This window comes from Astatotilapia calliptera, chromosome 12 (assembly GCF_964374335.1).
Source record: "Astatotilapia calliptera chromosome 12, fAstCal68.1, whole genome shotgun sequence".
Classification (NCBI taxonomy): domain Eukaryota; kingdom Metazoa; phylum Chordata; class Actinopteri; order Cichliformes; family Cichlidae; genus Astatotilapia; species Astatotilapia calliptera.
In genome coordinates, this window is record NC_137433.1 from 27,129,887 (window position 1) to 27,144,716 (window position 14,830).

At 37.7% G+C, this 14,830-nt stretch overlaps 1 protein-coding gene across 1 annotated transcript in view; it reads left to right on the plus strand.

Moving 5' to 3' along the window:
- Positions 1 to 786: 786 nt before the first annotated feature.
- Positions 787 to 14,830, plus strand: part of loxhd1b (lipoxygenase homology PLAT domains 1b) — a 31,063-nt gene continuing 17,019 nt past the window's right edge. The window contains exons 1-21 of the mRNA XM_026188989.2: positions 787 to 1,248; positions 2,810 to 2,924; positions 3,351 to 3,431; positions 3,523 to 3,707; positions 3,847 to 3,945; positions 4,071 to 4,219; positions 5,995 to 6,118; positions 6,437 to 6,546; positions 7,773 to 7,913; positions 7,998 to 8,133; positions 8,810 to 8,970; positions 9,074 to 9,160; positions 9,380 to 9,515; positions 9,614 to 9,768; positions 9,893 to 10,053; positions 10,347 to 10,423; positions 10,502 to 10,698; positions 11,402 to 11,594; positions 12,056 to 12,216; positions 12,331 to 12,649; positions 13,700 to 13,851. Coding sequence (XP_026044774.2) covers positions 1,008 to 1,248; positions 2,810 to 2,924; positions 3,351 to 3,431; positions 3,523 to 3,707; positions 3,847 to 3,945; positions 4,071 to 4,219; positions 5,995 to 6,118; positions 6,437 to 6,546; positions 7,773 to 7,913; positions 7,998 to 8,133; positions 8,810 to 8,970; positions 9,074 to 9,160; positions 9,380 to 9,515; positions 9,614 to 9,768; positions 9,893 to 10,053; positions 10,347 to 10,423; positions 10,502 to 10,698; positions 11,402 to 11,594; positions 12,056 to 12,216; positions 12,331 to 12,649; positions 13,700 to 13,851 — 3,180 coding nt within the window. The 5' untranslated portion in view covers positions 787 to 1,007. The remainder of the gene's footprint in view (positions 1,249 to 2,809; positions 2,925 to 3,350; positions 3,432 to 3,522; positions 3,708 to 3,846; positions 3,946 to 4,070; positions 4,220 to 5,994; positions 6,119 to 6,436; positions 6,547 to 7,772; positions 7,914 to 7,997; positions 8,134 to 8,809; positions 8,971 to 9,073; positions 9,161 to 9,379; positions 9,516 to 9,613; positions 9,769 to 9,892; positions 10,054 to 10,346; positions 10,424 to 10,501; positions 10,699 to 11,401; positions 11,595 to 12,055; positions 12,217 to 12,330; positions 12,650 to 13,699; positions 13,852 to 14,830) is intronic.

The following is a 14,830-nucleotide window of genomic DNA, read 5'->3' on the forward strand; positions in this document are numbered from 1 at the left end:
ATAACTTGCACATATTAGAGAAACCAACATTAGCTAAAAACAACTGATTAAGCCTGTTATTTTAAGGTTTGTACAAAAAATTATGATTGTCTAACAAACTCAATAATTTGTGTAATGTTCAGCAGTTAGTTGATAATATAATAGAACAAAAAAATCCTTAATTAAAAATTAATTAAAAAAATTAATTAAAAATACTCTGTTCATATTTTGTTTTACTGTTTTAGAGCATAAAGAGAAAACAGAATCTGGATGCTAAAAAAGAAACCTGCACATGCGAAGCAGTCAACATCTGTTTTACTGTTGAATAACACATAACCATAAAATGTTGTTTATATTTTAATAACAGGCTGTAATATAATACCAGTCATGTAATACTCACAGGGTTAGTGACCTGACGCATATTTAACATGTATCAGTCATTTCATTTATTTACTTGCTGCCGTTGATCTGTAGGGACTTTTCTAGCAGGTCTCCATTCTGGGAGGGAACCTGCCCTATGCTCTGCTCAGGTTACTTCATAATTTCTCATGAGGTCATGAATAAAGAGGATAATCCCCAGCCACCTACTAAGAAACTGTGTAAACTCTGAGTCAGACTTGTCCTAGCAGTGGGTCATTCCTGTGCTGTCACGGGTCAGTTTAATCAAGTTTCAGCCACAGGAATTGGCTATGGTTACAAGGTATTAAATAAATTAAGATGTCTACAAAAAAGAAAAAAGATGTCAGAGAGCAGTGGAGGAAACCTAACAGGTTTTTCACCAGATGAGTAGATGAGTGAGTCAAAGGAGACTGAAGAAGAAGAAGGACAAGGATGAAGCAGGATGTAATTCTGACTAATCAGGGTCTGATATGAGGAGCATCTAGAAAAAAAAGGAAAATCAGGTTAAGAAGACAAAAGAGTATTCAGCAACAATAATGAAGTTAATGACAGCAGAACCAAGGGTAGCACGAGAGGAGAAAAGTTTCCTGATGTGATTGAAACCACAAAGAAGAAGTCTTCAGTCAAAGATGGGATCAAAGGACAAAAAATCCAAGAAAGAGGAGGACCCTGAAGAAGAGGAAGGGAAAAAGAAAAAGAAAGACAAGAAGAAGAAAGGTTCAGTAAAGGGAGACAGTGATGAAGACACCAAGAAGACAAAAGGCAAGAAGAAGAAGATTGAAAATTATGTTGAAATCTATGAGAAAGAGCTTCGTACCTACGAGCCGGAAAAAGTGGAGAACTACGAGGATGAGTATCACAAAAAGAAAGGTAAACTTTTTTTCATCTCTTGTAAAATGCAGAATTCAAGATGAGGGAGCAGCAGGTGTAAAATATGTATATTCAGGAGAATCAAGGACAATATAATGTCAGTTCTGCTTCAGGAAAGTTATTCGACACCCAGAGGACAGGTGGATCTTTGCAGTTTCAGGAGTCTCACTGTCTCTAGCAGTGTCGCTGCCTTAGTTTAATGTTCATGAGGCGGATGGACATAGTGGCGTAGTGAACATAATGTCGTTAATCTTTACGTGGGGTGGTTTCACGTCCATCCCAGTCCACAACAACCCAAAGCAAAGTCACACTGAACTTAACAAAAAGAAACATCATCTTACAAAAACAAAGAAACACAATGAAATGCACCACAATATTGTAAACTTTAAATGTTAGCACTTTATTTGAGTGTTTAGACGGCTATTCACACTCACATTCAAGCAAAAGAAGTGAAAGAAAATGGATGGATGGATTTTAGGTTTATCTTTAAAGTATTTAATTATATAAATAAATCTTATTGTTTCAAGAAGTAAGAAATATAAAGATATATATTTGAGATTTGTTTCGTTTTAGCAATTTAATTTAGATGTAGTGGAGTGGAATCAAAAGTCATTTGAAGAACAATTAAGCTTAAATCTTGTCATGTATTCGACTTGTGTGTTGTTTCATCATTAAATATTTTTTCATAATCTAAGTAAAACTCAGGTTAACCAGTTACATGTCATGATAGCAGCTCTTAGTTGTGCCTGTCCTCTGGGTGCTCCTGTTTCCTCCCACAGTTCAAAGACATGCTTGTTGGGTTAATTGGTGATCCTGAACTGGCTGAAGGTGTGGATGTGAGAACGTAGAGTAACCTGCTCGTTCCGTACCCCTTTTTGTCTAAGGATTAGCTCAAGCCCTCCCCAACAATTCTATTAGTAAACATAAGAAATGGAAATCTAGATTTAAAACACCTTCAACTTCATCAGATAAACACATCACTTGAATAGATCTTCATTATACCTGGTTCCAATGATAACCAACCAAAATGATGGACAATTTTGAGAGAAAAATAAGCAATAATCATAAGATTTGTATGTTTTATCTTGGATAGTGTGTCACAGTGGATAACTCCATGCCTCATATAGTCCAAAAAAAAGGACACATCTTAACAATTCATAGCAAACGGTCAGACATGTGGCCACTAGTATTATTCTTGGCTTACTTGCCCAGTATGATATTTCTTTTTGACCAGTTCAAAGCAATACTTATTGCTTCATAATCATCTAATTGGATACAGTGACTATCCTATATAAAATATTTAAGCTTCAAAGTATCTGTGAGAAACTTTTGAATTAGTGCATTAAATTTGGCAACCTATTGTCTTATCTGAAAACATAACTGGGAACATCTGTGTGGGTTTGAATAAATTAAGCTTACGATAAGTTTCAGAAGGCCAGAAGTACTAAAACAGAAATGCACACTGTCACCTAGTATGTATGTATTTATGTTTACCACAATACCTTAATGCATCTTCACACTTTACTTGGTTTTATTGTTCTCTTCTTTTTGAACCCTGTAGTGTACGAGGTGGTTGCCATCACTGGTGATGAGAGAGGAGCAGGCACTGATGCCAATGTGTTTATTACTCTTTTTGGAGATTATGGCATCACACCCAAAGTCCACCTGGCTAGCAAGTAAGTCACCTTTAAAGATTAGTGGAGTTTAGATGTAAGCTTGTCTGCAAGCGTATAAACAGCAAAGAGTGATTACTCTAAGAGCCTCCAGTTCAAAATAAACCCTATGTCATTTCAGTATTTATTTTCTATATGAACTAAAACGATGTCTTTCCTCCTCTTTCACAGCACAGAAAAGAAGTATGTATTTATTGTTGTGTTAAAAAATTGCTGTGACAGCTTAGCCATCAGATTGTGCTGTGGTTATTGGTGGCACCATTTACTGCATGATTTTTTCAAAGTTTGCATGACTTTGGTAATTATTCTCCTAGATTTACATTTTTACTTCTGATTAGTTTGTATTTATTTTTTAGTGAATAGTATGATGTGTCAAAAGAGGATGACGTTCAGGTGACTTCTGAATTTTAACCTTTTTTGGTATTTCAGGAGTTGCACAGCATTCGAAAGGGCCAAAACAGATGTGTTCAGAATTAGAACTCACAATGTTGGATCCTTGAAAAAGATACGGTTTGTTAGACATGAGATATTTTTTAACACCCTTAACCATTTTTTTTTGACCAGGAACATGTAATTTATCCACATGTTTCTGTTTCTCCAGGATTGAGCATGACAACACTGGCCTTAATCCCAGCTGGTTCTTGGACAGAGTCGTGGTAACGGATGTGATTCGACCTCATCTGAGGTTCTATTTTGCTTGTAATAACTGGCTCAGTAAGGTAGAGGGAGATGGCCTTTACATCAGAGACCTGCTGGGCAGCATAGACCCCATGGACATACCCAAATGTATGTATGCATAGATAAAACCCTCTAAGTATCTGGTTGGCATTAGCAGCTGACATGCTTTTAAGAAGTTTATATATCAGGTTTGTCTTTAAACTCTGCAAAAATTGTGACTTTTTTGTACTTTTTCTTAATTTTCCAGATAATAAATTTGTTGTGAGTGTTTTCACTGCAGATGTAAAAGGAAGTGGCACAGATGCAGATGTCTTTATTAACATCTTTGGGGAGTTTGGAGATACAGGTAACACGTGCAGCATATCTGGTCACTTAAGTTTGAAAGAAGCACTTTAATGAAACTATAATGAATAAATGAAACTATAATATGTTTGCTATAATTTATTTATTTATTCATTGATTCTATTTTAGGGGAGAGGCGACTTGACAACGACAAAAATAACTTTGAAAAGGGCACAGAGGACAAATTCACCATCGAGGCACCGAACTTGGGCAAAATTAGAAAGATCACCATTGGACATAATAACAAAGGCTCCTCAGCAGGATGGTTTGTGGAGAAGGTAAGAAACAGGCACATAAACAGACAGGACAGGTATTGTTTACAAGACTGTTCCCCTATGAGTCTGTAAAATAAAATGATGTTGACATGATTCTAATGGTCAAAAGATATGCCCCTTTGTCAGTTTGCATTGTTAATGAAAAATGACTTTCATTTGTTATATAATACATTAAGGATTTTACTGTACATTATCTTGAAACAAAAGAGTCTTGCTGTGCCGCTGCCCTGCTTCTGCAGTCGTACTTAAGACATGCGATCTCCTTGTTTCCTGTCGGCCGTCTCATCCGAGACCAGCGTCCCTGCACCTCCAACACATACAGTGAGAGATGAGTTCATTCAAACAGACACGCGAAACACGCATGTCTTCATTCTACCTGCTGTGTAAAGGGACACCATGCCCCATTAAGAGATTGCCTTACAGCAAACAGACAGACGAGTCGGTAGATTTGTTGGTTACTGCAGCACAGGCTGACACCAAAGATCAGTAGTGACAATGTTACTGAGTCATATTCTATTTGCATTTCAAATGTGTTTTGTGCAGCCACTAAATTACTTATTACACTGAGATAAATTCTGGACTAAAAGATTCTGAGCATTTATTTGAGGCTAGCTTTGTTTTTGTCATTGCTACTGAAACCTCTATAAGCAATATACAATAATTCAGTGTTAAATAAAAAAATGGACATTTTATTACAGTTTATCAGAAAATATCAAAAATACATTCATAATCAAATCTAAGATAGCGAGCACATATAAAATAACTGCGGATGTTTTAAGACCGATACCGATATTTGGTGATTTATCTATTTTATCAAAAACATTTTAAGACACATGAAACACAAACATATTTCCATAACATTTGTTATGTGAAGTTAATTATGAGTCCTTACTAAAATAATATGACAGTGCAGTTAAAAGTCATCTTTTTTTTTATTGTTCCAAAAAGTTCAAGTTCAATTCTGGTCAGATTAGCTGGTTGTTGTGTTTGTGGTATTCTTCTTTGCTTCATAAATGTACATTTATCAGCTGTTATATTACCAATATATTGACAAATGACAAATATACGCTGATACATATGAGCATGCTTACTTAATAAAAGCTAATAATGATTTTTAGTCTACAACATAAAAGGGAGGAATAGCTAGTGAGAATACAGGTGAAGTAATACTAATTGTGCACCATGCCCCCAAGACTAACCAAGACTAATCCCCTAAAGCTTAGGGGAAGAAATACGTAAAGCTGATACAAATATCTATATATATATCATATAAAAACACATGTCTAAGGATTGCGGTGCAAGTTGCACACACAACAAAAACACTGGTGCCATAAAAAGAGCAGTCCAGTCCTCCTAGATTAAGTTCTTGCCTAGAGCATAAAGACAAAATGGATGCTAAAAAGGAAACCTGCGCATGCAAAACACATTTGAATAAAACAGTCAACATCACATTCAGCACTCTAGGAAAGGAACAGCCACTAAGTGGATACTGAATGACAATCTTGCATGTTTCACCTCAGCAGCAGACAAATGTGCTCAGTCAGCTTTCCAGCCTTTAATTAAGAAACTGTAATTTGAAACTCGGACTGCTCTGCCTCATTTCATCCTTCTACTGCAACTTTCTCTGTAAGACTGATCATAGCATTGCACTAATGTGACCTGTACCGAGCAAGCACATGAGAAGATGAAGCACCACTATCTCATTTTATTTAGGTTTTTTGATATTTGTAGTTTCTGGTGTGACCAGTTGTACTGAATATTGCAGTTTTTTTCTACAGGTGATAGTAGATGATCTTGGAAACAAACTAGTGTATGAATTCCCCATCAGCCGCTGGTTTGCCATCGATGAGGATGATGGGAAGATCCAGAGGGATGTTTTGGTTGGAGGGAGTCAGCCCACAGGTGAAATTTGGAAAATTGGTTTTTAAGCCTGAGAAAATTCAACTGGTTTACACGATGGCAGCTTCAAGGATAGTTGACAATTCGGAGCTGTCTTACAAAATAGTTTCCCTCAGTTTTAATTAATTATTAACTATTAATGAATAACTGCAGACTAACCCTGCCAGAAAGCTGTGTAAGCATTACTTCTTGGATCAGACTACTATTGTTTAGATCTGGGTTATCTGGTCCTGCTCATATCCTTGGGAGTACGGGTGCTGTGAACCATGGCGACCCACTGGCACTACCTGTGATAAGCTAACATGTAACTGTATCCATCAGGTATTGTGTACAATGTCCAGATTGTGACAGGAAACATCCGGGGTGCCGGGACCAACTCCAAAATCCACATTGTGATGCACGGCACGAAAGGCTTGAAGAACAGTGGGAAGGTAAAGAGGAAATACAAGACACAGGACAGAAAGCATTTTACTAATAAGTGTAGCAGGAATCATTATTTTCATTGCCAGGAGGAGAGATCATTTTAAGGAACTGAGCATGATTTATTGAAATAAATAAAGTTTTTGGCAATTAGACACCAATGAAGCCAGATCTCAGAGCAGAGTCCAACTGTGGTAGGAAGTAGGACAGGACCTGTGGAGACTTGATAAGGATCTCTGTCGGGCCAGGATGAATTGAAGGTGGAGTCTGAAAAACAGAATGACATAAGAGCGCTGAGGTTTAAAGCACAGAACAGAGGCCGACTGACTCGCAGAAGGCGGGCAAGAATATAATTGGACCAGAGTGATGATGACAGAACTGAGTTTGACAGAATAGACTAGCAGCCCAAACACCCAAGAATCTAGGCAGATGAGTCAATGCAGATCTTCCTTATTAAACTTTTGCCTTAAACTTGATTCATTTGAAAACAGAGTTGTTAAAAGTGGCCTTAACTTCAGTGGGTCTCTGCAGGTGTTTTTCTTTAACTCAATGATTTTCTGGTCTAATGCAGGGCACTTTTTATTCTGATTTAGTCCCATTTTTTGCGACTACCTGAATCTAAAGTAGATATAAAAGAGGGATCATTTTGAAGACTTGAGTTGAGAGACTGGTCCAGTCAAGTGGCTCCAATTAGCTGAGGTGCTGCCTCACCGCTTTCACTCTTCTTTTGTCACTCAAACCATCCCCACCTAAGCACGAATTAATTACAGATGAATCCACTATGGTTGATTTTACTCTCTATAGCTGCCACAGCCATACAGAGAGCAAACCCCTTTTTCCTCCCAGGCAGCACATTTTATTTATTCTATAAATTCTTTGGCATTGTAGGATTTAAAGAACTTTTTTTGGTCACGTTTGCCAGTTTACCAAGGTTGCCTCTTAATGTTAAAAGTTCATCACTTTCATTTTTATGTATTTTTGTAATAAATGTACTTTTTGTGTAATCAGTGTGACCATTTTATGTATATTTATTTAAATCTTGGAAATATGGTATCTAACCAGATACCAACTCTGGATGACATTACCTTGGCCTCCAGGAACCTTGTGAGGAATCATGGAGTCATTTTTGACCAGGATTAGTCCGTCAATGCACATATTAAACAAATATATAGGAGTATTTCTTCCTTTCTTTGTGGACAAACCAGACTTAAACTTTTCCCTGTTGTGCTTAATCAAGGTCTTTTTGGAAGGAGGAAAGTTTGAACGGGACTTAACAGACATCTTTAATGTCGAGCTTGCTGCACTCCTCAGTCCCCTGAGCAGAGTCACCATTGGACACGACAACAGAGGGCTTAGTACTGGGTGGTACTGCGAGAAGGTACATTTCCACAAGCACCCTTAAATGCATTAAAATGTGTTCATTTTCAATTAAATAGTTTAACAGAACTTGCGTTCTTTGCAGGTTGTGGTTTACTGCCCATTCACCGGAATAGAGCAGACTTTCCCATGCAGTAAATGGCTGGATGAAAAGGAGGGAGATGGGCTGATAGAGCGAGAGCTCTACGAGATGGTCTCACTCAGGCAGAAGAGACAGAAAAGTGAGCTGAATGTCAGTAATTACGGCTAGTCAGCGGTGGCAGCTAATGCTGTCATTTCCACGTTTATTTCCTGAACCACTCAGTAAATGAACTAACACAAATTTGCATACTGACGCAGTAGGCAGCCTGTCTTTATTCTGCTTTGTGTGAAATTGCCAGTGAAATTAAGTCCAATATCTATTTTGAAGACATGTAACCGCTGATTGCATTTGTTATGTATTATCTTAGTTTTCTTCTGGTTGACAAACATAAACAGCAGAAGTTTATTATTTCGACATAAATTTGTAAAGTGGGCATTCCTTCACTGCCCGGCTTCATGCCCATTCACAATCACAAAAAAATCACAGTTGGGAGCTGTCTGCTGCAATCACCTCAAAATGGTAGTTTCCGTCCTGAGAAGATTTTTAATGAGCAAAAATGCATTTTCTGCTGCTCCCCTGACATCTTTAAGCTCTTGTCAAAAAATCCTTCCAGAGACTTCGTGTTCCTACTGCCCTCAAATGTGTAAAGCATACTTTATTTCACTCTGCCAAAGCAATCAGGGAGAATGGATGAGCTCTTAGTCACAGTGACAAACAAATTATGATGATGAAAGTGGGACACCATTAGTTTCTGAGGTATGAAAAGCTATGGCAGTCCTAATTTAAGATGATGATTTGAGTTCACTTTTCCTCAGAGCATCCCTGGTCGCTGTGGATCTGGACGTCGGACCTGCCCAGCGCAGGAACCGATGCTGATATCTCATTCCAGGTGTACGGAGAAAAGGGCAAGTCAGACGAGATCAGGCTGGACAACAAAACAGACAATTTTGAACAAGGACAAGTTGACAGATTTATGGTAAGTATCCTACAATTCAGTGCTACGCACATTAGTATCAGCACATCAGATATTGAGGCTGCACACAGTAATAAACTACTTTTACCTTGACTTAAAATCACAGGTTGAACTTCCTGATTTGGGAAAACTGACCAAACTCCGTATCTGGCATGAAAAGAGGAATCCTTTTGGAGGATGGCATCTAAGCAAGGTGAGAATTTCTCAAATCTAGTAATCGGATAAATTATCTCAGCTGTGACATTTCCATACCTATTTCTGCTAGTGATTTCATAAAAATCCTAAAATCTCAAACAGCCAGTTTTTAGACATTCTAGCCTAGCAAACACAAGAATGGTGCTAATATAAAGAAATCAGCATCCTCAGCTCCAACTGATACAATCAAAAATCAATATCATCTTTATTCATTCAGGCAACATTAATGAAAACATTAACGAAGGAGAAGTATACATTTCCTTGTGAGCGGTGGCTGGATAGTAATGAAGATGATAATGAGGTTGTGAGAGAGCTTCCCGCCACCGGAGAGCTTATTGCTGAGCCTCTGCCCTGTGTGTATATCCACATTCACCATGAACAATCCAAATCTTATTAGCTAAACAAGAAGAAGAATGTAAGTGACGATGAATTATGTTATTGTGCTCTGCAGTGATTAAATACAGAGTAACTGTCTGCACGGGGACGGTCGGTGGTAGCGGCACAGATGCATCTGTTTTTCTAAATCTAATTGGAGACCAAGGGGACACCGGAGATAGGGACCTGATCAACTGCAAAAACAACGTCAACAAGTTTGAGAAAGGAAGTGTATGTATATTTAGCACTGCACTGTTAAACATAGAGCTCACGAAGAAAGCTTCACTTCGTTTTGTTTTTTCATTTAAAAGTCACATGACTGATCTTCATCCAATCTTATTGTGTATTTTTCTAGTTGGATGAGTTTCTAATTGAGGCGGTGGCCATTGGGCAGATCCGCAGGGTGAGAATTGGACATGATGGCAAAGGTGGAGGCTCTGCCTGGTTTCTTGACAAAGTGATTGTAAGAGAGGAAGGACAAGCTGAGGCAAATGCCGTGGAGTTCCCCTGTAACAGGTGCTCTCATCAGTCACAGTTGTTGCGGGGAAATAAAATCGACACTAACTAGTCACTTTGTTAGGAACACATCTTTAAAGACAGCCTGCCTCATTTCTTTATTTTGATGTGCACATAAACTAAAGATCCTGATCCTGAAGATTTTATTTGCTGCAGTGCTGGCACATGAATGAATGATTGGATGATTACATGTTCCTAAAAACATGTTTTGTATATACATAATAGTTGTTAAACTGTGTGTGTGTGTGTGTGATGGATGAGATAATAGTTTGTTTACTGAATGTGGCATGCAGATGGCTGGCCCGCAACGAGGATGATGGACAGATTGTCAGAGAATTAGTTCCGTTTGCAGAAGGACAGCGTCTTTACAGTAAGTTAAAGGAATCTGACATTTCAGTAACGTTTGAATTTTATTGTCATGCTTATATTTGTTCTCTGTGTGTGTCAGATACCAACTATCACATCGCTGTGAAGACAGGTGACATCCCCGGAGGTAGCTCTGACTCTGATGTGTTTGTGAAGCTCTATGGAGAGAAAGGTGACACCAGTAAGATGATGCTGGTGGTCTCTGCCAACGACCTGGGGAACTACTTTGAAACAGGCCGCGTTGACATCTTCACAGTGGAAACCTTTGACATTGGACAGGTTTTTGTCATTTGATGTTGATGCCAATGTAAAGTACTATGCATAAGTCTTCCCCTTCAATTCTTTATATTTTTTTTCCATGAAAATTGACTTTTTTTTGTAATTTTTTATGCACCAAAAGGTGATTCCCTTGTTTCAATTGTACAGACTGTGTTTTAAGCACATATTTTCATGTAGGTTTGCACATTTTTCAATAAATCTCTGCACCTATTTTCCAAATTTCCTTGCAAATTATAAAGATTATAAATAAGAGGTGGCTGGAGACTTTTACACACTACTGCAGTATTATGAAAAGCTTTACTAAAGACCTATTCTCACTTATGAAAGACACATAGCCTTTTGTGATTCATTCTATTTTATTATAGGATAATACTATCCGTATTCTAATAAAAAAAGATCTTAACTGTAGTCTAAATGCATTTGTACCCTTACTGCTAATTACTGTTGCTTAGTTACTGTTACAAACACATCATAGAAACAATGTTTGTAGTGTCTGTTTGTGGACAGTGGCTTAGCAACAATAATTGTCAGTATTATTATGATTTTTTATTCAATTTGCTCCAAATATGAGAGGATATTTGCTAAAGTAAAATGGAAAAAACACATAACACATATTCTATTGTTTTGTTTTTTCCTGTGAACTTTCAGAATTTCTGCGTGAAACGTCTAAAATGTAATTGGTGTCATTTATTTATTCTTCCAGATCAACCGTCTGTTGATTGGCCACACTAACAAAGGCATGCGTGCGGGCTGGTTCTTGGACAGTGTTCAAATTTTGGTTCCAGTCCATGGAAAGAATTACATGTTCCCCAGCCACCGCTGGCTGGACGAAGATGAGGCCGATGGCAAAACAACGGTGGAGCTCTACCCAAGCGAGATCCTGGATGTAGAACAATGTAGGCAACACATTAAGCACAGGAAGAAAAACACTAATAAACAGTATTTAAATGAGTGAGTAAGTCAAAAGTCAAATAGGGAGTCACCTTCACCTACCAAGGTTAATAATGGAGTCTTTTCTTTCAACCAGTCCCAGCAAATAGCTGCCCCTCCCTGAGGCTGGTTCTACTGGAAGTTTCTTCCTTCCCACCATCACCAAGTGCAAGCTCATAGGGGGTTGTCTCTTTGTTGGGTTATTTTAAAATATTTTTTAGACTGTAGGGTTTGGGGCCTGCAATATAAAGTACCTTGAGATAAAAGTTATTGTGAATTTCCACTATTTAAAAACAATTACACTGAACTGAATTATTATGTAAGGCGTTTTAAATATATGAGTTAAGTATATGAGTATGTGTTAACACCATTGCTGCATGAAAAATACTTCTGTTCACTTTCACATTCATCGATCTACATTTTCTAGTAATAAACTATGAGATAACAGTCGTGACCGGAGATGTGGTGTTTGCTGGCACAAATGCTGTAGTCTTCATCCAAATCTACGGGGACAAGGGGAAGACGGAGGTTATCACACTGGAAAGCAGATCCAACAACTTTGAACGGAATACCACCGAAATATTTAAGGTTTCAAATCTGGATTTTATGATTTCCAAAACTCCAACTCTATTGCAACAATTTAACGTGAATGCAGAATTAAGTGTCCAAATGTTGAATCAAAACTTTTCAATTGTTTGACAGATAGAGGCCAAAGATGTCGGAAAGATCTTTAAGATACGCATCGGTCACAATGGCGCCGGCATTGGATCTGGCTGGTTCCTGGAGACAGTGGACGTGAAACATCTCATCATGGCCTTGGTGCCCAAGGAGAAGAAAAAGGAGGACAAGAAAAAGAAGAAGAAAAAGAAGAAAGAGGAAGATGAGGATGAGGAGGGTGGCGAGGAGATGCAAGAAGTGGTGCTGACATATCATTTTCCCTGTTCACGCTGGTTGGCTGGGGGAGAGGAGGACGGCGAGCTGGTGGTGGAGCTGCTGCCTGAAGATGCAGAAGAGATGGAAGGTACTAAATGAACAAGCTAAATGAAAGTTTTAACTGTTTTATTTAACACAGTTCATGATGATGATGATATATGTGATAGTAATAATCATCATAATAGTAATTCCCGGTAGTTCAGTGGCCATGGATTTGCAACATAGTACAAAACAAAACCCTTTTCTCCGTGCATACTCCACAATAAAAATGCACCAAAATCACTCTTTCAAATATACCACCTGCAACAAAATGGAGCTGCTATTCATGCACGGATAGAGTCAGGCAAACACAGCTTTGTTCGCTGGTCCATGAACCCTCTCTTTAAATTATATCAAAAATGCAACAGCATAAAATGCATTTTTAGAAATTGCATATGTTCTTTAAACACTTCTCTGAGTTTGGAGCATATTAAAGTTTCAATGCGTGAGATTTTCATTATAATTTTTTTTATATTATTAATGACTTTTTGCAGTCTCACTGACTGTGTGCAATCCTTAGTTACCTCCCTATGTGGAAATCTAGTCATGGAGGTAATCTACCATCTGCACTGAATTCAAATGCCTTTTCACATGAATAATGCATTCAGAGCAAAGGAAGCATACCAGTGCTGGATGAAATTCATGATTACATTGCACGTAATAATATTATTAAGTCAACCAAAACTAAAAGATTTAACATCATGTCTTTAAAGTTAGAGAGAAGAAAAGGTCTGTTTTATTCAAAGAGCACCTCTTCTTCCCATATGCATCCCTTCTCCTCACATAGTTAATTAATTTAAGACATAGGCTTAAAGCAGATGTATTTTCTATCAGTTTTCCAGTGAGCACCCACCTGTCTGCATTTATCTTTTTGAACAAGACTTCCCAGTACCACCTTATCCCATTTTTAGTCATTTAAGAAATTTCAATTAGCTACAGCTAATAAGCAATAAAGAACTGAAATTTATTTTTATTTACGACATCTTCATTGTGTCTTCAGTGTTGTGTTTTAGCCATAATTGGTTCACACATTTACTTGGAGGGCATGTATGACAGGTTAACAAGGTGTTAGTAATTGAACCCTTGTTTTGTCTGACAGTCAACACCTACGAAGTGTGTGTCTTCACTGGTGACATGATGGGAGCCGGGACCGACGCCAATGTCTACATTAATATTTATGGAGAGAACGGAGACACTGGAGAGCGCTGCCTGAAGAATTCTGACAACATCAATAAATTTGAGGGAGGGCAGGTAATAAAGGAAATACACAATCACTTCTAAATTTGTATGATTATAAAAATGATGATTTAGATTTAAAGATGTCAATTGATTATATTTGTGATTATGCTCTATTGTGGCAAGTTCTACGAATTGATATTCTTAAAAAAAATATCTTAGTAGCTTTCATCACAGCTGAACACCTTTATACATTTGTTCAAAAATGTGTCATGCTGAAAATTAACCAGCAGTTAGTCAAAGATTCAACCATGTTCGCGCAACATGAGTCTTCCACTGAGGTGTGGGTGGGAGCATATTCTGGTAGGGTTACAAACACTCCTGCAGGCAAGCCGGCTTGGACTCACAGGAGTCCTCTGCGTCATTGAACCCGTCCTACTTTTACTCCATACTTTATCCACACCTGTTAATTAATTATCACAGCTGGCCCTGTAAGAACATAGAGCTCACTTCAGTGGAAAATGGGTCTGTTTCTAAGACACAAGTAAAAAGTCCATTCGGTGAGTGGGAATGTTTGGTCTGTGGCTGACAGACATCTACACCTTTTCTCTGTTTAGTTCTGTTTAAAATCGTTTTTTTCATTAAAGATACTTTAAGAGGCATATATATAATAACAAAATTTAAGAAAGAGAGTTTATTTATGACCAATTAAAGCTCCTGAATAAACAGTGTCACCCTCAGTTCTGTAAAGGAATTGTTCTTCTTTTTTAAAAAATAAATAAATAAATAAATACTTTTATGTGATACAATGTAAAAAAAAAAAATACTATATTTTACTCATGAGTGAGTGCCTTAACAGTGAAATAAACTGAATATTTCCTCAACAACCCCACCTCTCTTTCTCTCTGTCCTTTTCTTCCTTCCTTTTTTGCTTTCTTTTACTTTTTCTTGTCACACTTGGTTTGTTTCGTTTATTGCTAGTACCTTTTTTTTCTTGAGCTATGCCATCACCGGACATGTTGCTTGGGAGACCTGCTCTGTTTTCTCGACCCCT